The sequence below is a fragment of the Ostrea edulis genome, chromosome 7 (genome assembly GCF_947568905.1).
Source record: "Ostrea edulis chromosome 7, xbOstEdul1.1, whole genome shotgun sequence".
In the NCBI taxonomy this organism is placed as follows: Eukaryota; Metazoa; Mollusca; class Bivalvia; order Ostreida; family Ostreidae; genus Ostrea; species Ostrea edulis.
Genome location: NC_079170.1, coordinates 11,512,240 through 11,534,994, shown reverse-complemented (window position 1 = coordinate 11,534,994; position 22,755 = coordinate 11,512,240). Strand labels below are relative to the sequence as shown.

General features: G+C 34.6%; 2 protein-coding genes across 2 annotated transcripts; both read right to left on the bottom strand.

The window, feature by feature from the left end:
• Nucleotides 1-819: 819 nt before the first annotated feature.
• On the bottom strand, nucleotides 820-11,402 carry LOC125655363 (uncharacterized). The gene is made up of 5 exons (XM_056143309.1): nucleotides 11,190-11,402; nucleotides 5,234-5,377; nucleotides 1,971-2,085; nucleotides 1,705-1,786; nucleotides 820-1,541 (listed from the first exon to the last, which is right to left on the bottom strand). The coding sequence occupies exons 1-5, from the start codon at nucleotides 11,212-11,214 to the stop codon at nucleotides 1,248-1,250; spliced, it is 660 nt and encodes a 219-aa protein (XP_055999284.1). The 5' UTR covers nucleotides 11,215-11,402; the 3' UTR covers nucleotides 820-1,247.
• Nucleotides 11,390-21,331, bottom strand: LOC130046605 (prion-like-(Q/N-rich) domain-bearing protein 25). Its single transcript, XM_056142947.1, has 11 exons — nucleotides 21,293-21,331; nucleotides 20,436-20,511; nucleotides 20,171-20,262; nucleotides 19,871-20,083; nucleotides 19,656-19,757; nucleotides 18,906-19,058; nucleotides 14,904-15,047; nucleotides 14,621-14,770; nucleotides 14,375-14,524; nucleotides 11,660-11,803; nucleotides 11,390-11,532 (listed from the first exon to the last, which is right to left on the bottom strand). The coding sequence occupies exons 1-11, from the start codon at nucleotides 21,315-21,317 to the stop codon at nucleotides 11,390-11,392; spliced, it is 1,392 nt and encodes a 463-aa protein (XP_055998922.1). The 5' UTR covers nucleotides 21,318-21,331.
• Between the last annotated feature and the right edge of the window lie 1,424 nt (nucleotides 21,332-22,755).

Below are 22,755 nucleotides of genomic sequence, written 5' to 3'. Positions count from 1 at the left end.
AATATACCGCAGTACACGATAACTCCCGTCGGAGACTGTATGCTTGGCAGTCAAACATCGTCAGACACTGGGTATCCGATAAACGAAGGCAGTCAAATTGATTCAAGAAAATTTTTAATAAAGAATATTCTCCCTAAGTTTTCAATGGCTAACGTTCTCATTCACACGAAATAAATTTACTGAGCTTTAATTCTTACGTTTGATTCATTAGATTTAATCATCCACGTTTCGATTAACCTGCACAAGAAAAATGACTACCATGAAATAATTTCTCAAATCTTACAAAAACTTACAGGTAATGCAGGTAACACATATAACATCCCGTGTATTTGGGACGGTATATACAAGCTAGCAAGGTTTCCTCGGGCTCGTGTCTTCACACCTGCCTTAAATAAGCTCCGCCCTGCACTTAACTTACCTGAGGAAAACCGACCGGTTCAAAATATCGGCCTTAAAAGTTCCATTGCCATTACAATTTGTATTTCTAAATGACAAAGATCTAAACGGCCATTACTGTGTATACAATCTGAATGCTTTAAAAGTTGATACGTTGGTTCTCATACATATGATTCTGGGGTGAAACAGTCTCGTGATTTATAGAAATTTAATGTTCCATTTTTCTAATAGTTGATGAATATTATCACCATATCATTACATTAGCGTTCGAAGGCTCAAATATGAAATTTAAATACAAAATATGCATACGAGATCTGAGATTTCTGCACATACGCACGTTGAAAAGAGAAAAGTGAGTGAAAATAAAAGAAATGATGTTGTGAAATAAAATCCCCTGGTGGAAAGAATGAATGAAGCTCGGGATGTGATATTTAATAGTTTACCATTAATCACAAGCACATATAACACACATAACGATGGGAATAAATCAAAAGAAAACCTAGTATGTACTTTAAAATTCCACTCACTACAGCTGCTGCACTTTTAAGATTAGAACGTTTGCAAGGATGACACGATACAATTGCAAGGGTGTTGATGAGATATTAGAGCATTGGTTTAACTGTTTTAAGTATCAACGTGTATATGATTCAGTATGGTGTCTCTTGGTATGTGAACATGCATCAACCTTCGTCCCAGAAAACCCGTCGTTGTACATCTATCCATATTCTACTTCAACTTTCATATTTGACATTAACGTACTTATTTATTTGTTTTACATCCCAAACATTGAAGAATTGTAAAATTGAAGTTATACAATATATGAAAGCTTTACAGATGTAATTATCGCATATTTAGAATGTGTTTACATCTATAGGTTCAGCAAAATCATAGAAATCAGTCGATGTGGGGTCATCATCAGAACTCTGGAACATGCCTTTAGAGACATTTTCCGCGACGTCATACACGCCTTGACACAGTGGTGCTTCTTTTTCATGGAGGTGGTTGTACACGTCATCACAAGGGTCCTGCTCTACAAACATTTGCTGAGAGAACGCATTATCTTCCATTTCCAATGGTTCGTTGAGGTGATTGTATGTGTAATTTGCTAGTCTTTGGGTATCTTGGTGAACAAACGTTGAAGGTTCCTGAAAAACAATATAGAATAAACATGGACGGCAATGAAGTCGTTTTAACAAACATGATTTATTACAATATATGTGGGTGATAATGTCATAAACAGATTCGTTAATTGTTATTAATGTCAAAAAGCCTTATGCTACATGCAGTCTTTTGAGATTTGTGTCATACCACATAATTCCTAATATCACTGGGCACAGCATACAGAGTGGATTGAAGATTGATGTTTTCTTGATCAGACTGTACTACAAACCTGGTCACACAAAGAAACACTGGTGACGATCAATAAGAAACAAATGTTGAACAATTATACACACAAAGCTGTCATTCACATGGTTCGAGCCAGTAATCCTATTAAAACGATTTGAAATAGTGTACAATCGGTAACTATGCAAAAGTATAAAAAAGAAAAAAATAAGGCAAATGTAATACTGCACCTTCCACTTCTGGATAGTATGTTTCTTCTACATTTACGTACAAGTGTTACAATCGAGTAAAATATTCCAAAGAGAAGCCCGCCTGCTCCGACAAACATAAATCGATACATTATTTCTGAAATAAAAGCAATATAATGAATCACCACCAGAAAATATCCTTTTTTCTTTTATGTATATTATGAATGTAAACAAACAACAACGTACATGTCAACCAACAAGTAGAACAGATTTTATATACCTTCATTCCATCCACCTAAAGGAAAATAGGTAAAGTTGAATGAAGATATTTCAAAATTTAATTTTTTTGGGGGGTTGAATAACATGAGAATATAAAACACCCCACTAAGCATTTCATTCAAATAACAATTAACCATGAAATTGTGTGTAAAATGATACTTGTCATTTTTATTCATACGTCCATTCGATATATCCCAAACTAACAAACGGCTTCTCCATCGTCAACTTTCCATATTTATGTACCATTAATCCCATTGTCACCTGCATCTGTAGTTGATGTATCTGAGCTGATTCAATACATAAGAGCTTTTTCTGTGTTTGATCAGCTTTAAATCAAGGCAGATTACTGACTAACACTTGTGTATATGAAGGGTTTTATATCAATGTATGAAAGGTAAAGATAACGAACAGTGATCAATCTCATAACTCCTCTCAGCAATACAAAATAGAGAGTTGGGCAAACACCAACCCCTGGATATATCAGAGGTGGGATCAGGCACCTAGAAGGAGTAATGATCCCCTGTCGACCGGTCACAACCGCTGTGAGCTCTATATCTTGATCAGCTTTAATGAGTTTGTTGAAAGATGAAGAGCTAATCTATCGGAATGAAACAAGTCAGACATTATTTGACAAAACGATAGGTTGTATTGGCATGTTAGATCATTATAACGATTATAGAATTTGCAAAATGCTGACTATGAACGAGACTGTTGTTATAGTTTCAAAACAAGTAGCCTTCCACAAAAATAAGTAGAAAGCACAGAGCTCCACGTTACGGAAGGGATATATATTCCTCCACCATTCTGTACATTATATGTGTGTAGTTGTGTAACGTGAAGATAGCGAATAGTGATTAATCTCATAACTCCTATAAGCAATACAAAATAGATAGTTGGGCAAACACGGACCCCTGGACACACCAGAGGTGGGATCAGGTGCCTAGGAGGAATAAGCATCCCCTGTAGACCGGTCACACCCGCTGTGAGCCCGTGTGTCCTTTTTTATTTCATCATCAAATGCAGAACAAGTGGCCACAGTGTGTTCAATTCCAGTTCATCAAATTATAAGACCTCGTTCTGCGTAAGATTAATTTTTCAATCGAGACATTCTACTGACAAATAAGTTGATAGTATAGAAATTTTAAAAGTCTTCTTTAAATACAGCTTTTCCTAAATTCGTGGTCCTTAGACATAATGAACTAATTTTCCAAACACAAGATATCACTCGATGTGATGATTACGTCTTCAAAACACATATCCCCACCTCTGATATATCCAGGGATCCGTGTTTGCCTTATTCGTAATTTTGTATCTATCTATAGGATTTATCAGATTGATTATTGTTCGTTATCTTCGCATGTTTATAATTGTCTATCCCTTGGCAACCTGTGGTTTGGATTTACCCCATTCTACTAATATATCATTGATCACTTGACCACAGTAATGTAGAGATATTAAGAGTTGAGGTTACTCACTCTATAGAAATTCAATGCGAAATTCACTAAAGTTTCAATAAAACTGCTTTTCTTATATATCAAGTTATCGAACACTACAGGAACAAATGATATTTCAGCAGTGAAGATGGGAAAACTTGACAATTTTGAATTGTACTGAAGTTTATAAGCACAGTTATAGTGTGTATAATTAATTCATCCTGCCTGTATTCATTCAAGATTCCATTACCTAGATACTTCTCTGTACTCATGTGAATTATGTTTATAAATATTAATCAAATAAGATATATTCTCATAATGGAAGATTAAAACAATTTGAATATGTATCAACTGAGCACCAGTTTCCACACATACAGTTTGTGTTGTATGCACATCACATTACATGTCCACTGTGTGTACAGTGTGCAAACAAAACAACATAAATTGCGCGTGAAACTTATATATCGTTCCAGAAGTGATGTGTAAATGTATAGAACACAGTAATTGTTGTGACAACTTTCGTCATTAGTTTTTTAATACTTATTTACCTCCTCTTAATCATGTCGGTAGTAGGCGCTTTTTAGACGAGGTTTCCAACCAAACAACAAACCTGACCGGGTTATTTCTACTCATAGTGCTACGTGTATAACACGTAATTCAATCATGGAAAGTTGAAAGATTTTAAGCAGTTTTTATATATCATTTGACATGGTCCTAAAAATGAACTTGTGTATGCATACACATGTATTTCAATATACATTGATCAAGCTGTAACAACTGTCATGACGTTACAGCGGTCAGCTACATATGACCTCATTATCATACTGATTTCATTCGTACCTATTCATGTACTGCGTCTCAACGTATACTCTCTAGAAATAGAATTCTTTTGAGATTTGTTTTAGCCTTAATATTTTTCAAACTATACGAGAAAGTGAAAATAAGGAAAGGTGATCAATCTCATAACTCCTATAAAGAATGCAAAATAAAGAGAACGGCAACCACGGACCCCTGGATACACCAGAGGTAGGATCAGGTGCTAAGGAGGAGTGGGCATTTAAGAAATAAATCATTGTAAATGTTAATTATGGAATTAATAGTTGTAACTATTCATAAACGACCGAAGATAACGAACAATGACCAATTTAAAAAATCTGAAAACAAAATCCATGAATGACTCATCAATATATTTAAGGTTGTGTAGTTGTAAAATTTAACCTCTAACACAGCTTTCGTCTTCTCTGACGAACTCGCTATCGCAGGAACACGAACTATTTTCCCCACAAACACCAGCATGTAGTGTTTCTGTACACTGTCAATTTCACATGATTCACCAAGGCCTTTACCAGCTGAATACACGGTATTAGTAGCAATGTATCAACACTAATCACATTATATTTCAAACTCGAAAGCTTAGTTTTCTGTATCGATCTCTTGAGATAAAAATAATTGCAGCAAAATAGTGCCTAAACGAACAACAAAATATATTCAATCCCGCATTATATAACTTCACGGCCTTGCCATAACTCTCACCATCTCTCTATCTCTCTTGCATTTTGCTGTTTAAGTGAAGATGTCCATAACTATGGTTACCTTCGGTACATTTCCCATTAGATTCAACAATGCCTTTATTGCAAAAGCATAGTGATCTGTTTCCAAACAATCCACACACAGTTGCATGTGTAGTCCCGTTACATTGCACACAATACTGACAGGATTCAAGCAGCTGTCTACCAACTGAAATGTAAAGAATGAAAGTTAGGAATGCTTTGTTTGTTTATGTTGTATTTAAAAAACCGTATAAACAATCGACCATTGCACATCGCCTAAACGAAATATCCGAAAAACAAAGCAGGGTATTGGGAAGAACACATTGATTTTCCTTTCTTATGGCAGGGTCTCTTACGACACGTTTGGTCACCTTGGCACGTTTGGTCGCCCGGCGACGATACGTGCGGCACGTTTTATCCCCAGCGATCAAGCATGCCATACGTATTGTCGTCCGACAACTGAATGTGCTGTGAGGATAGGCACCAATAGTCGTCAATGTTTGGCCATATCCGAATACGAATGGTCGCCACCCAAGCCCCCTGTCCCAGACCTCAAATTTGCTTTTGTTTTGCAAAACAGTGTATGTGTTCATGTGTGTGTGTGTTCGTTCGTGCGTGTTTATGTGTTTGAGTGACGGTGTGAGTGTCTGCGCTTGTGTAGGTGTGCATGCATGTTCGTATACGTGCATGTGTGTAGCTATGTGCGTGTGTACGTATATGTGTACATTCATATGTAACAAAGTTTGTTTTGCATCACGCACGCACATACGTGCACACATTTTTAACACAAGTGAAGAACGATACATAGCCAACAAACAAAAAACCTAGACATATCTGAATGAAATTAGATGTGAATTTATTTTTCAAACACACGAGTCGCAACATTTTAACAACACCGTACTCTACATACCATCCTATGGCACGCCGTTTTTACAATTACTTTTCTTCAAAGATATCTCATAAATCTTATAAGACATCTTATAAAAGATATAGAAAACCTTAATATGTTTTATACGCGATATCTTATACAGTATATGATATATCTCATAAACTTTATAAGATGTCTTAATGTTTTTGATTTAAGATAGCTCATTCACTCTAATATGGTATTTAATTAAGAAATAAAGTATCATTTAAAATATTTATCGGGATATAAATACGGGTTGGGCCCGTGAAAATTTGATCATATCCCGATAAATATTTTTAAATGATACCTTATGACTTATATTTACATTTTTGTGATCGGCAACATTGCTGAATTCTGTTAACAACACGTTTCCATACATTTCACAATGTTGACCTGCACAACGAAGCGTCATATATGTTCAAAATGACGAAAACACAAAACAAAGTTCCATCAAATTAAGAACTGTTTTGATTATTAAGACGCTAAAAAGCAAGCATATCAACATATACATATACATTAACTCTGGAGTATATAATGGGAAACTCTTCCAAATGTCTAATTTTAAGGGGGGGGGGGGGCATGATTTAATCGGGGGTGCACAAGGTTACACTTACAGTTGTGATGCGCTTTCACTTTTGGAAAGAGAAGACGATGAACATCGATTTTGAAAGATATTCTGTGTATATTACGGAGTTAACAGAAGACTGAAGTGGAGAAAAATGAAGAACAGGGCGGCAGACGTCAGGTGTAGGCAAATCATTTATAGACAGGACAGAGGACGCAGCTCAGATGAATCTCCGGAAAGAACTAAACATCGCAGAAAAGAATGTGGAAGTGCACGAAGGTAAGGGACGGTTTAGATTTGGATGTGTAATTGTTGACAAACATAAACTCACTGAACGCTTCTTTTGACTCGATAAATTTCTGTAATAGGTTTCTAACGACGCCTCGCTTCGATGTCCCGACATAAACTTGGAAACCGACATCAATCACCTTATGGCTGCTATGGCACGGAGGCAGTAGGGGTGAAAGTATTCATGCACTCCGACGACTTATCGACCATACATCCTGTGAATTACCTTTTTGCTAAAGCCTAATGTCCCTGATGATCACGGTGAAATTGAAGCAGACGAAATTTTAGACATACACTAGTAACTATATATAAATTGTTTAAAGAAATGCTTTTATCAATTATTGATGAAAATTCACTGCTTGAAATACAGATAAGACCATAAATACATTTTGTGATGTTCATTTCATCTATTGATAGACTTCTGTAGTAAGTGAGAGCGATTGTTGGATGTGTATTGCCTTAGTAAATGTAGTACCTATTACCTACTTTTAACAAACGTTCATACGCACTCCGTAGTGGCTTTATGCAGTGATAAATACGTAATGTTCGTAATGGTGTTAAGTATAAAAATTTAGTTGAAAATGTAAATAATAACTTTTATAAAGTATTTTATAAAAGAAATTGTATAATATATCTCATATATTTCGTAAGATATCTTGTAAAATACATAACATATCTTATGTATTTTCAGATATTTCTTCCACTTTATAAGGTATTCTTTATGTTTTGTAAGATATTTCTTAAACTTTATAAGATATCTTCTATTTTTATAAGATATCTCATAAATCAATTTTTATAAGATATATTATAAACTATATATATTATCATATTGGTGTGTAGTGCTTGCTATGGCCTAGATTGTTGTAGAGTTCGATGTTCATCATAGAGTAGAAAGATGACGAACAGTGTCTATCAAGAATGAACCATAAAATGTATTCTGATTATAAATACACTGTGGATTTAGCAGATATTTAGTTCTAGTTAAACAAGCACTAGGCATTTTGGATTATGCTATATCTTGGACTAGGATTTAGGAATTTCGTCGTAAATTAACAACCCATCTGTGATTTGTTTTATATACAGATTCAACTCGGCACGGACATTGTTTATTGTTCACGTATCGCATGTTAGTTCCATTACTATTATTATAATTTGCTTTCAAGAATTGCAAATAAATTATTTGTTTGATTGCATTTGTTAGTAAATTCTACTACTGGGTAATTCTGATCCATAACAATATGAATTTCTTTTCAAAACATGTATAAGACATCTTATAAAACATTTCATATCCCGTATGTTTTATAAGATATATTATAAAGTTGATGAGATATCTTTTTTTGAAAAAGCATTTATGAGATATTTTCTTATAAAACATATAATATATCTTATACGTTTGATAAAATATCTTACAAGAATAATTTTATATCTCCTATATCTTATAAGATATCTCATAAACTTTATAAGATATCTTGTTTAATATACAAGATATCTTACAAACTTTATGATATGTCTGATATAGTTTTGAAAAATATCATATATTCTATGAGATATATTATGAACTGCAAGTTATATAAAAATTTATCAGATATCTTATTCAGAATAGAAGATATCTTATAGATTATATAAGATACCTTTATAAAGGAGTAGATATTAACATGGGGTGACATACATCCTGATAAGTATGCGTGCGCAGACATGCATACAAATACACATGAGCACACAGAGTGAAATACATAGCAAGTACTGCCATTTGTTATGATTTGACAAGAAAATGAAACCTTTGAATTCGACATAAACAACACTTTGTACATAATTTTCTGCACTAGAAAGCGTCACATCCCCTGTAGCTATTGCCCACCAATTTTAAACAAGTATTCGGTTTGATCTAAGGGGAAAAAAATGGAGATGAAGGAGGAGGATGATTAGAAGGGAGAAAAAGAAGAAAGTGGAATAGAGGAGGAGGAGGAGGAGGAGGAGGAGGAGGAGGAGGAGGAGGAGGAAAGCAAAGTTAATGTTTAGGAGTGACAGCTTGGGTGGTGACCATTCGTACTCGGGTATAGCCTAAAATTCGAGATCAATCGTGTCCATCCTCACGGCATGTTAAATCGCCCTGTGACGATACGTGTGGCATGAATGGTCGCCGACAACCAAACGTGCACCACAAATGATCGGCGACGATCAAACGTGCCGTAGCAAGGGTCAACTAAACAAATTATGTTGACCATATTAGTGTGAATTAATTACATGTAATATAAATACTGTTAAAGTAAATACAATTTTTAATGAATGCTTATAAATCATTTAATTTTGCATGTTACACCCTTTGTCATTGGTTGAAAAATTATTGGAATATCCTATCCAACGATAAAAAAAAATAAATGGCCGTAACTATTTTCTATTGGAATGTTAGGGATTCCTCTGGATGCTTCGTATTTATATATAGATTAGGGAAAACTGAAAAGAAAAACTTAACAAATCTATCGATCTATATAAATTTTTTAAACAAAAGCAAACAAATATCAAATATAAATAATAATCAATTATGCAAAATGAAATAAACAGGGCCATTTGAGGACACACACCCCACTATAACAACACACGTCTGCTTCTGCAATTTCGGGCTGAGAGTTATTTGTATTCAACCGGGAATGACAATAGTCCATTTGCAGCTTGCGATAATTTCCTTCATATTGCGAACCTTAATACCAGATATACCGCACACTGCCTCAGAGATACCCCAATATCGTAGCCCTTAAAGACTATGGTTTTGAACTCTGGCATAATATGTTTATGAGTGGGCATCGAAACGAAACTTCCATACGACGTCACAACAGCTGTGACGCCTTAGAAGTTCACCGATGAAACTCGAAAAACCCTCTGTAACACTTACTTGTCCACCTGAAAGCCGTGACAACCCTCGAGAGAACCTTACCTTGCATTCCACATCATGATTATGCACATACCCCACGCTTTCCGTTAGTACTGGCATCGAACTTTGCACTTAATTCCGGTTCCACTCAACAAAATTCCAGCAATTTTTTCTCAACAGGAATTATACCTAACTTCTCCTTTCAAAACTCCATTCTTCAGTCAACAAGAAACCCGTTTGCTCAACAGTAAACTTAGTTTTTTTTTAAAGTTGTGTATTCACAAATTACTATCTCGAAATGATATAGAATGTAGTCCAAGAATAATTCGTTAATTCAACTCAAATCACATAATGTTTCATCATATGAATTCAATGTTTTAAAATATTAAATGATAAGGAATAAATTCATTACTTTTTCGTTAGATGAAGGTATACCAGTACCTCAAAAAAAAAAAAAAAAAAAAAAAAGACGGAAAACGGTACGCTACGCGCAATGATGCAGTTTTCCGTCCTTTTTTTCGTTATATACCTTCATCCACCGAAAAAATAATAAATTTATTCCTTAATTCAATGAGATTTGATTTTAGGTATAAGATTTTTGTTAGCATTTATGATCAATGGTTGCTGTTTGAGATTCTACATTCTCTTACTTGGTACACATGATACATTCACCCATTCAAATCCATTCTTGCAAGCACAGCTGTTACCTTGGCTCACTGTAATGTGTTGGCACACATCTGCATTCTTTGTCCTAGTGCATTTTGCATCCATTGTGCACGCATCAAATATTCCCTTCCCAACTGATAATTTGATACACTTTGTATATCACCAAGTTTTGAATCCTAGTCATTTTCTTTTATATCCATGTAGTGCTATTTCTATTCAGAATTGAGACGAACCTGGTTAATGCTACAATGATCATGAGTAACAAACTAATACAAGGTGTTGATGGAGCGATTTTTTTATGTTTTCTGTATCTGTGATTCTTCCTAATCACAGTGAAACACCTATATTTAATTCGTTATCAACGAGATCGCCTGACGCCATTGACTTATTTCATAACACACATTGTATTGATAATTTCAGATTAATACCTCGGATTTTGTTTTCATGTTTTGTTTGTATCAAAATACATTGTATATAATTATATGTGTGCTATCACTGCATAATATAACCAACAATAATACATGACTTTAGTTATTAATCATCTTCAGTAGATTTAGGATGTGCTTGGTATCTATATTTTGATATAATTCTTACTTTTTTTTGTTCTAAACAGCTTGCTATCTATATATCAAAAATACATTTAACAATATCGTGGGTTTGTTATATTGCGGGTAATTTTTTTTATTTTCAGATTTTACTCATACCTTTTTGACATGTTAAGGAAGCCATGTCAGCTATGTATTGAGATCCACAGACACACACCTTTCTATCACCAACTGGTCTGCATATCTCCAAACCCAACGTTCCATTGCACTGATCATTTACTTCACAAGTCTCAAAAAGCTTTTTATTGACTATAATACAAGAATGAAATAAACATCGTTTAAAGAATGGACATATTATATTAAAATGCAAAAGCGAATAGAAAATCCTCATCGCAGGCACATGTTTGAGTCCGTGTAGCCTCGCTGTAGACACATCTCCCGCCATTTTGTGTACCGGTACATTCTGCATTGATTGTACACGTCTCCCCTATGACTGATCCAACTATTAACACATCGACAAATATGAACCCATATTTATGTTTACGATCATTATAATTTAGAATAATTTAATGATATCCTTCCCATTTTAGAAATATCTTATCGTTACAAAATTATGTTATACATCAAACCTTTTATACAAATGTCTTTTACGATTGTGTGATTATCTGGACAGTGACACATTTGTATACCAGCGATGACCTTACATTCCCGTGCCCTATAAGTTCCTGTACATTGTCTGTGGAATTCACAAGATTGGAAAAGGCGTCGACTACCTATAATGAATAATTACACCTGTGTGATTATTTATACAACAATAAACCCTTACCGTTCGTATGGGTTGAGCACTGCTGTATTATGGGAAAAGCCATGTGATTTTAATCATTTCAGTTGAGCTCTTTCATTACTCAAAACATGACATTCGATCATCCTATGTAATGTATTACAGTTGAAGTGGTGAATCACAATATCATCAACAAAATGGCGCCCAAATATTGGCTCGTGAAGCTTCAACACATTTATTTACCTGTATTCGTGTAAACCTAAATAGATCACCTGAATGGGTAACATGTCGTCCCATTTATAATTAGATATGAGATACAATTCTTTGTAACACAATGACATGTGTCGTTTGGAACGTAAATAGAAAACAAGGATTTCTAAAGTTTTATCACAAAATTTAAAACAAGGAATTGCAACTAGCATTCAGAGCGGGATAAAACAGTCCGATACTGCTACGACCTTAGTAGGAAACAGAAATACAATGTGTGTTGTGATAGGAAATGGGTCTCTTGCAAAACAATAAGAAAATGGGAAGATATGGAACGGCTAAACCGCCATCCCATGTTCGTTTGGTATTGAGCGAATGTGTGTACATCATTATGTGATGTGCTTCACTCACTATGCCATGTGCTTCTCTCACTGTGTCATTTGTTTCTCTTGTTATGTCATGTGCTTCTCTCATTATGATATCAGCACGAATTATCATGTCATTAACATTCATCATTATGTGAAGTTTCTTTAATTATATGACGTGCTTGTGTCATAATGTCATGTACATTCATCATTAAGTAATGTGCATTTTTATGTCACTAGGTGATGTGCTTTCCTCATGTTTGTTTGGTTCATTAAGTCTTGAGCAAACATATTTATGAAAGACGAAGATAACGAACATTGATAAACCTCCCTGTTATGCATAGGAAGTCACTTCCGTTGTTAATAATATGAAGAGAAAACGCTGTTGTTGGACAATTCCTAAAGAAAAACATACGTGCAAATATTTAGCCATGTTAGCCTTTGGAAGAAATTCATACACTGTCAGACTTGGGAATGTCGAGTTGTATTGCCTTATCTACAGTATACGACACGAGTTTTATACACCTCACCGTGGAAACACCACGTAGGAAAATCCACGGAGATGCACCTTGTCCTCCGTGTTCCACGGTGTGTGTTATTTGCGAATACATACAGCTTCTATGAGCTTTGTTCCGGCCACGGAAGCCTTGCAGATGTGAAAATATGCCACAGGCTAAAGAATCATGTAAACGGTGGAATTAAAAAAAAAAGAAAAAATATCAATATTTTCACTACAATACCTATATTGTTTTTCAGGATTTTGAGCCAAATCCAACGATACCAAACACTATATATTATGTTTTTGAAAAAACCTCGTTTTGATTTTCTCTTCCCTTTCTTCATTGAAATATTCTTAAATTCTATGTTTAAATAATTTAAATAAGGCGTACTTGCAGGCAATTCCTGTTTTGAATGCGAATTAGTATATTCAGTAAATGAAAAGCAAAGATGTACAACATGCAATAGGGATATTCAATAATTACCGATGTGCTCTCTCTCTCTCTCTCTCTCTCTCTCTCTCTCTCTCTCTCTCTCTCTCTCTCTAATGCACTGTTTAAGGTACATAATTAATTCCAATCTATTTTGTTAATATGCAACTTGACAAATATAACTTGATCCAATATAGAAATTGGAGCATTGTCGATGATAAACAAATTGGAATTTATTACATAATTAAAAGAAGCAAAAATCCAAACTATCTAATGATTTATTTTTAAAATCCAGAGTTAATTACATTTGACCGATACTTATGTTCAATGTACTTTGATAGACATTTTCATAAAAGAAATGTTCATCGGAAGTATCTAGAAAATGCAATGATTTTTTTTAATAATAAGTATATACCATGAAAGTTCCTAGGGTCTTTGTCACATTATATACGGTTCGCTAGTTTGGATTTTGACTTCTTATGAAAAGTGTAAAATATATTGGGTCGGTGCGATATCAGATCTAGTCTACGATCACGGGTATCTTGCGCCGACCCAAAATATTTCACACTTTCCGCAAGAAGCCAAGCGCTTCTGTTGATTTCAGATACACGAATTAGCTGACCCCCAATTGTTCTACTGAGGCGAAAACCCATTAGAATTTGCATGGAATGTACAAGTTATACACCGGTCATTGTTATAGTCACATATCATAGTACCGCTAACCATACTAACATTTTTTATTATTTAAAAAAAAAGTTATTGAATAATGAAATATGACCAAACTGTAGACTGAACTTTATAGAGCTCCGTGCTAACATTACTTATATTTTTCAATGTATCAGAAGGGATGAAGGAATATGTTACCGTTTAAGTTGTGTAAAATTCTTGAAAAGCAATATGATAACAACAAAAAATGGTGTTTAAATTGTCCGATTAATGAAAACATTAAATTGTGTACATGGGGGGGGGGGGGGTAGTAGTCTGAAACTGTCTAAATTCCCCCATCAATATTGTGGGTCCGTTATATTGCGCGTAATTTTGTATTTTTATATTTTCTCATACCTTTGTGACACGTTAAGGAAGTCATGTCCTCTATGTATTGAGATCCACAGACACACATCTTTCTATCACCAACTGTTCTGCATATCTCCAAACCCAATGTTCCATTGCACTGATCGTCTACTTCACAAGTCTCAAAAAGCGTTTTGTTGACTATAATACAAGAATGAATTAAACATCGTTTACCAAATGAACATATCATATTAAAAGGTAAAAGGGAATAAATATCTTCCTGCGAAAATGTCCAACCTGGTAAACAATATGAACCATTTGTTAGAAAATCCTCATCGCAGGCACATGTTTGAGTCCGTGTAACCTCGTTGTAGACACATCTACCGCCATTTTGTGTACCGGTACATTCTGCATTTGATATACACGTCTCCCCTATGACTGACCCAACTATTAACATATTAACAAATGTTAGCACAACTTTAGCTACTTGTATATGATCACTATAATTTAGAAACATTTGATGATGTCCCTCCCATTTCGATAGCATCTTATTGTTACAAAATTATATTTCACATCAAACCTTTTAAACAAAAGTTTCGCAAAACTGTGTAATTATCCGGACAGTGACACATTTGTATACCAGCGATGACCTTACATTCCCGTGCCCCATAAGTTCCTGTACATTGTCTGTGTGATTCACAAGACTGGAAAAGGCGTCGACTACCTATAATGAATAATTACACCAGTGGGAAAATTTATACAACAATAAATCCGTGCCTTGAGTACGGGGTGATTACTCCTTTATGGGAAAATCTTGTGATTTTAATCATTTCAGTTGAATTCTTTCGTTACTCAAAAATTGCATTCCATCATTCTATGAATGAATATGATTTATTTCCAAATTAGGGCCCTCTCAGGCAAACAGCATACATGATTGTTAACATTTCAATGTGCAATGACGATAAAAAGAAAAGAACAAAACAAGAGTAAAATATGCACTATTAGGGCAAATAAAATTAATTAGTAGATTATCATTCCTGCCCGCCCCTCGAAAATCGCCACGACCTGATTTTTTTTATTTTCAAAATTACAATTTCTGGATATTTTTATGTCCGGTCCGGTATCGTAAACGTACTTTGTTTCACTTTGCCTTTTAGAAACCCAATGCAATGCATTAGAGTTACAGTGGTGAATCACAATATCATCAACAAAATGGCACCAAATGTCGGCTCAGGAAAGTTCAACACGTTTATTACCTCTAATATATCTCAGAATTCATGTAAACTTAATAGAGCACGTGAATGGGTAACATCTCGTCACATTTATAATTAGATATGACGTATAAGTCTTTATGACACAATGACATGCGCCATTTGGAACGTAAATAGAAAACAAGGATTTCTAAAGATTTTTCACAAAATTCAAAACAAGGAATTGTAACTAACACTCAGAGCGAGATAAAACAGTCCGATAATGCTAGGGTTTGGTACAAAACAAATGTGCAATGTCTGTTGGGGTTTAGTTGTATACGGATATGGGTTCCTTGGAGAACAATAAGAAAATGGGGAGATATGGAACGGCTATGCCGTCATTTCATATTTTTTTATTATTTAATGATTGCGTATACATCATTATGCGATGTGCTTCAATTCTGACTCAATGATAGGTTGTATTGGCAAACTAGATCTTTATAACGATCATATAATTTGCGAGTTGCCGACTTTAAATGAGATTATTGAAACCCTTGTATCATCAACTTGTTTGTCAGTAGCTTATCTCGATTTAAAAACTGACCATACGTATTATCCCATGTGCTCCTATCATGATGCCATGAGCACTAATCATGACAATAACATTCATCATTATGGCATGTTTTAGATGATCAAGGTCACGTGACATGATAACTGTAAAGTTAAAAACTTGCGGGTACAATGATAGAATCAGCATAGATGTAATAGGAGAGACTGCCGACTTGTGACATCATCGTTATTTTTCTATTGAAAGTATTTCCTTGCGATTTCGACGCCTTCCCCAGAGTGCATAGGAAGTCACGTAAGTGCGTACAAGTGGAGTCAGGATGTATTTCAAGTTTTTTTCATGTTGTTTTAGGATTGCAGCTGATTTGTGATCAATGAAAAATGCTGAACTGATCTTGGGGGTTTTCAAACAGATCATAATTATAATAATGATTGGTTTTATATACCACTTTTTTCAGCGTATGCTGCTCAAAGTGCTTTACAATAAATTATTACCTCGGGAAACTTTATATCAATCTAGAACTTTCTTAGCTTCCTGTGAATCCCAAGACAGCAAATCCTGCTGTTGTTGATCTTGATTCTTGGTGACCGGAAAGACTTGGATATATAATCCCTACACAATTTTACTCTACATTGTGTGTATTTCAGATCACTTAGATTTGAGGCGTCCAAATAGTCGATTTTTAATCTTAATTCAACACTATCTAGAGTAAAAGTAATATGGAAATTAAATATATAAGATCCTCCAGCTGCCAAAACTCAAAGTCAATAACAGCAATATTTGCTCTTTCGGACTTAATTTCTCTGAAAACTCTAAATGCCAGTTCAGCATTTTTCATTTATCATTCCATCCGCCATTTTCTAACTTTACAGTTGTCATGTCACGTGACTTTGATCACCATCATAAAGAAGTTTGCACACAACATAATGATATTTGCACATAACAATAAGATGTTTGTTCTAGACGTAATGAACCAAAATAATCACATCATATAAACACATAATCATATCACATAACGACAAAAAGCACATGACATAATAAGTGAATATGACATAATCAGAAAATCACATTGCATAATGGTATAAAATATGCACATGACAGGTTGGTAAATACACATGAAATAATGATGAATGCACATGACATGAGAGATGTACATCACATAATAATGTTCATGACATCATAATTAGTGCACAACAGATAATAAAGAAGCACACGACATAATGATAAATGCCCATGAAATAATTAGTGCTCATGACATAATGAGAGAAGCACATGACATGATGAGAGCAGCACATGACAGAATGAGAGAAGCACATGACATGATGAGAAAAGCACATGACATGAGAGAAGCACATGGCGTAATGAGAAAAGAACATCACATATTTATGTATACACATCACTAAATATCAAAATAACTCCACAAGACAGTTATGGCATTCTATAAAAAGACGTGCAAACAATCAGTTTTGAGGTTGATAAAGAAGATCGGGTCGAAAAATTACTCAAGTATTCAACCATTTTAGAGAAAATTCTGTTTCAGAAGAACCTGTGAAAAGCTCTCGTGTTTCGGAAGAAATCTAAAAGGCGTGTTGTTATGTAAACAGTCAAATTTAAGAGGTAAATTAAACATAAAAGTGCAGCTTGGGCTAAAGGGGAAAGCAACGAAACTTAAATGGTGACTTGAACCATATGCAAGGTGAAGATAACGAACAGTGATCAATCTCATAACTCCTACAAGCAATACAAAATAGATAGTTGGGCAAACACGGACCCCTGGACACACCAGAGGTGGGACCAGGTGCCTAGGAGGAGTAAGCATCCCCTGTTGACCGGTCACACCCGCCGTGAGCCCCATATCCTGATCAGGTAAACGGAGTTATCCACAGTCAAAATCAGTGTGCCAAGAACGGCTTAACAATCGGTATGAAACACGTCAGTTTCTGATTTTAAGTTAAGTGGTAAGTGGACATATGTGTGGTAGAGAGTGGATGTTCTAATACATAAGTACTGGTCACGGCGCATAAGTCATCATAAGTATTTGGGGTTGTATATTTTGGAAAGGACCTCGTACCTTGGTAGTTTTTAACTGTATTACAAACGCCCAAAATGCATAAAGATCATCCATAAAGAACTATTATCAGTTGCTGTCAGACATTTCCCCAAAAATAACTTTATTTTTCAAGACGACATTGCGACAATGCATAGCACATGGAGTGTCATTTTCAAAAATAGCTATGGTGTACTGTAGCCATCATAATCACCAGATTCAAATCATATATTATTAAAAGTGTTGGTCATTGTTGTTTTTGAGGGGAGTTCTATAAAGAAAATGTTCAAATCACTTTCTAAAGGAATTCTCAAGATATTATAATCAAATGGGTCTGCCGCAAAGTACTAAGTTTCATTTATTTTAATCCATCCATATTCACAATTTCGATGGGTGTTTCAAACCGGATCTACATGTAGCTACTGTCACGATGACGTCATTTCATTTGTGACACTATGATCCTCCACGATAAATAATATTCAAAGTATTTTACTGCAGACTTTACAAAATCGCTATTATTTGATATGATAAAGGTTGTTATGCATAAAGGGATACATACAACTGATATTACTTACAGGAATTATCGTCATACATGTGTACAGTGTATCTGTATCCTGCTTATAGATAGCATAAACATAAGCATAGAACACAGTATTGGTTTGGAAAACTTGCAGCACAGAAGTGACATACTAATAAATTACCTTCCATTATTTGTCCAGATATGTAGATTTTCTTACTAATACTGTCAAAACATGTTGGGTTTTAAAAGGGGCATACCTTGTAAACAATTCGAACCCTCTTGAAAGAATCCTGGGTCGCAGGAACAAACACCACCACCTCGACCCTGTTTGTTCTGTTGACACCTTCCATCGTTTGCAGTACCAGTGCACTGACGGTCGTGAGAGCACGATTCGTTCAAAGACATCCCAACTATACAATGTAAATACATATATTCCATTGCTTTTATCAGGAGTCATTTTACTTTCAAACATGAAATTAAACATAGCAAAATCCTAGTGGATATCATTTGTTCTCTTTATGTGTAGTCTCTACTAACCAGGTAAGCATTTACTACCCATCACTTCAAATACTTTCTTGCAATAGGAGAACATATTATTGCATTTAGTGGTATGTGTGTACTGCACGTCCTTGTCACAGGATTAAAAAAGGTTGCGTCGTGCTTATATTAAAATAAGAATCAGAGTATTCAAAACATTTTGCACTGTGTTTTCAGCAGGCTAAATAGATGTGTCTGTACAGTTTTGTTCAGTGATAGATATACCATTGTTTGTGATATTTCATTGAGTATCAAATTTCGTTGTTTTAGTGGGGGTTAAACCAATATCACCTCTCACCATTTTTTGTCATGAACGAACATGAAGTATCTTACTAAGAAATTCACCATCGACAAAACTTTATGATGGAAAATTCACAAAGTTTGATCCCCAAGAAATTTAATGAGACACATATATAATTTTGATTCTAGAATGCAATAATTAAAATAGTCAATAATAAAGTACTCTGTACCAATACAAAGCTCTTTTTCATTTTCATCCTCAAATAGCTTTCTGCAGAATTCTCTTTCAGTGTTGCAACCTCTTCCATCATCACATATGTTTACGTTATGTGCTACAATATAAGGAAAGGAAGTCAAACAATAATATAATGCAAATGCACGTATCTATTTCAATATATATGTATATTCTGGATTGTTACTAGGAGAATATATATGTATGTATTACCTTTTGTAGGTTGACATGAGACATGAATCTGAATTTCGTTGAATGAAGTGTTTCCTTTGCATTGGTTAGGCATCATAGAAAATTCATATTTCTTGACATTTGCATAGAGCCTTACAACAATACCGCTAAGCCGGATCGTTTCATTTGATGACGAATTGTCGAAGGAAGTGAGAAGTGTGCAAGTCTCCCCATTTTGATGAGATGTCAAGTTGTCTGAAATGTTAAGAATGGGGTAGAGAATATTAAACACCTAAATATGATTTCTTGTTTCTTTGTATGGCATTTGTTATTGCGCAATACCTTGTCGAATGAGTGATGGGATTTCCTGTAGAAAAAATTCACAACTTTGATCGCTCTGTACGAACCGGATAATATCTTGAATTCTGAATTCCCTGCAAATGCAAGAATTGTTCATCATAGCGTGGATCCCTGCTACAGTTTCGGCACAAATTTATTAAATATTCCATTTTTTAAAATCATTTTACGACAATTTAAAAACATTAAGTATCAAGGTGTACAAAAAGAAACAAATCTCTAAATTGGGTGTTTCAAAGGAAAATCTTACTCTTGGAAATGCAGAGAAAACATTGACTTGGGCGACAACAAAATCCCATTCAGACCGATCACGAATAGAAATATATCTATAAATAGAAAAGGAAACAGGGAAGTAAACATAAATATATAGCTCAAACGAAGTGGAGATAAAACAAGATTAATTATAAGGGCTTTCACCATAAATTTCAAAACTGGATTTAAAAGAGTATGTAATATTTTGTAATCATAAAGAAATTATTCCTGTAAAATTTAGTTTGAATAAAGTGAAGTTAACAAACAGAGATCGATAACAAAAATAAAAAATAAGTTCCGGAAACATCAGAGTAGGGAGCAGGTACGTAGGAAATTGCACCCATTGTAAACCTGTCACACATACCTTGATCCTTATATCCTGGCTTGTTAACATTCGTTGCTTAGATGTCAATGTTCAACAATATATTGCATTATGTTAATTTCTCATAATGTTGTTTAATAGAAATACATTTAACACATCCTGATGATCTAATTTCAGTTTGCGGTTGACTACAGAATATTTTATTAGCATAATATCGGTGGGTGTGACTGGTACAAAGTGAATGCTTGCTCCTTCTAGGTACTTGATCCCATCTCTGGCATCTTCGGGTTCTGAATTTGCCCTTCTCTTAATTTTGTATTCGGTGGGAATTTTTAGATTGATCACTGTTCATTATCTTCACTTGTTCATTTTGCAACAATTTTTAGGTGCGATTAAGTAAAATTATTGAACGAAATTATGCACAACAGAGTTTTCAAGAGATACAATGTATTAAATTTGTGGTTACAACTTTGAACTACGTTGAAAGATATTACTAAAGCAAAATATTTGTATTGAGATCACCAGTTACTTACCGACTAACTCCATCCCCCTCATCATGGCTGTCTGTCTGATTTATTTTAGCATGCATTCATTATATAACAAAACGTAAACATATCCACATATGCAAATTTGAATTATGAATATACTCTACGTGACAATTACGCTCGCTTCCTCGTTGTTATTCTTAGTACCATTTAAAATTAAGGAAATGGTCATTATTGTTTTATTTTAACAGCTGCATTTTGTGTATAATACCTCATTTGATACTTTTATTATCAGCTACATACGGTGTATATGTTTCTCACCTGATTAGATATATAGATCATGTTCTACGTTTATCTGACTCAAACAAACATCTAGTGGCGGATGAATTCTGTCAACAGAGGATGACTCCTCTTCCTAGACACCTGATCTGACATTAGAAAATTCCAATGACCCGTGTTTCCCTACTATCAATGATTCTTGTCATTTTGTTAGTATTTGTCCACCTCCGTCTAAACAAATCCATAGAAACTTATTACAAGGATATATCCATTAAATTCTTGATTTTTACATCTGTATTTTGTGTATAAAATCTCATCCGTTACTTTTGGTATCACCTGCATAGAGGGTGTATATCTCTCAGCTTATTGTCGCAGAAAATATTCTACGTTTACCTGACTAAAACAAATACTTAGTAGCGCATGGATCCTATCAACAGGGAATGAGTTCTCTTCCTGGACACTTTAACTCACATCGAGGCAGGTTATTGATAAACAAATTGATGGTGCAGGAGTGTTAACAGTCTCGTGTAATGTCAGCATTATGCAAATTATATGGTCGTTATAACAATCTAGTATGCCAATACAACTTATCATTGAGTCGAATGTTAATTACCTTGTTTAATTCCAATTGTTAGGCCGTTCTCGGTACACTGATTTTGAATACAGATAATTCCATTTACCTGATCATTGTATAGGGCTCAAGGCGGGTACGACCAGTCGACAGGGGATGTTTACTCCTCCTAGGCACCTCCTCTCACCTCTGGTATATCCAAGGGTCCGTATTTGCCCAACTTTCCATTTTGTATTGCTTTTAGGAGTTATAAGATTAATCACTATTTGTTATATTGATCTTTTATCAAGAAATTCCAAGGTCCCGTGTTTTCCTTATTATCAATGCATCTTAGTATTTGTTCACCTCAGTCTAAAAAAAAATCCAAAATAATTTTTTTGCAAGGAGTTTGTCGCATGATAAAGATGCCTAACTAGAATTAAAATCATTCGAAGTAAACGTTTTCTTTTAAACAGTTTGTGTACAGGTTCTGGGTTAAAGTGAACCTTTTCGATTGGAATAGAATAATTCAGAAATACAGTCAGACAGTATTTCACAATAGTGTTTTTAATAATCAAATGTTTTTTCATGAAAGATTAGCTCTGCTATCGGTTAAATATGAATAGAAAAACATTAACACTTTGTCAGAATGTATATACGCTATCATATAGATAATATGAGG

Excerpts from the sequence above, each read along its gene's own strand:
- LOC125655363 (XM_056143309.1), bottom strand. The coding sequence starts at position 11,214 with ATGGCTTCCTTAACATGTCAAAAAG. Across the intron at positions 2,086-5,233 it reads TAATGGGAAATGTACCGAAG|AAATAATGTATCGATTTATG; the intron begins GTAACCATAGTT and ends CTTTTATTTCAG. Across the intron at positions 1,787-1,970 it reads ATACTATCCAGAAGTGGAAG|GTTTGTAGTACAGTCTGATC; the intron begins GTGCAGTATTAC and ends TTGTGTGACCAG.
- LOC130046605 (XM_056142947.1), bottom strand. The coding sequence starts at position 21,317 with ATGATGAGGGGGATGGAGTTAGTCG. Across the intron at positions 14,771-14,903 it reads GCGAAACTTTTGTTTAAAAG|TTGGGTCAGTCATAGGGGAG; the intron begins GTTTGATGTGAA and ends ATATGTTAATAG. Across the intron at positions 14,525-14,620 it reads TGGTTCATATTGTTTACCAG|TCAACAAAACGCTTTTTGAG; the intron begins GTTGGACATTTT and ends CTTGTATTATAG.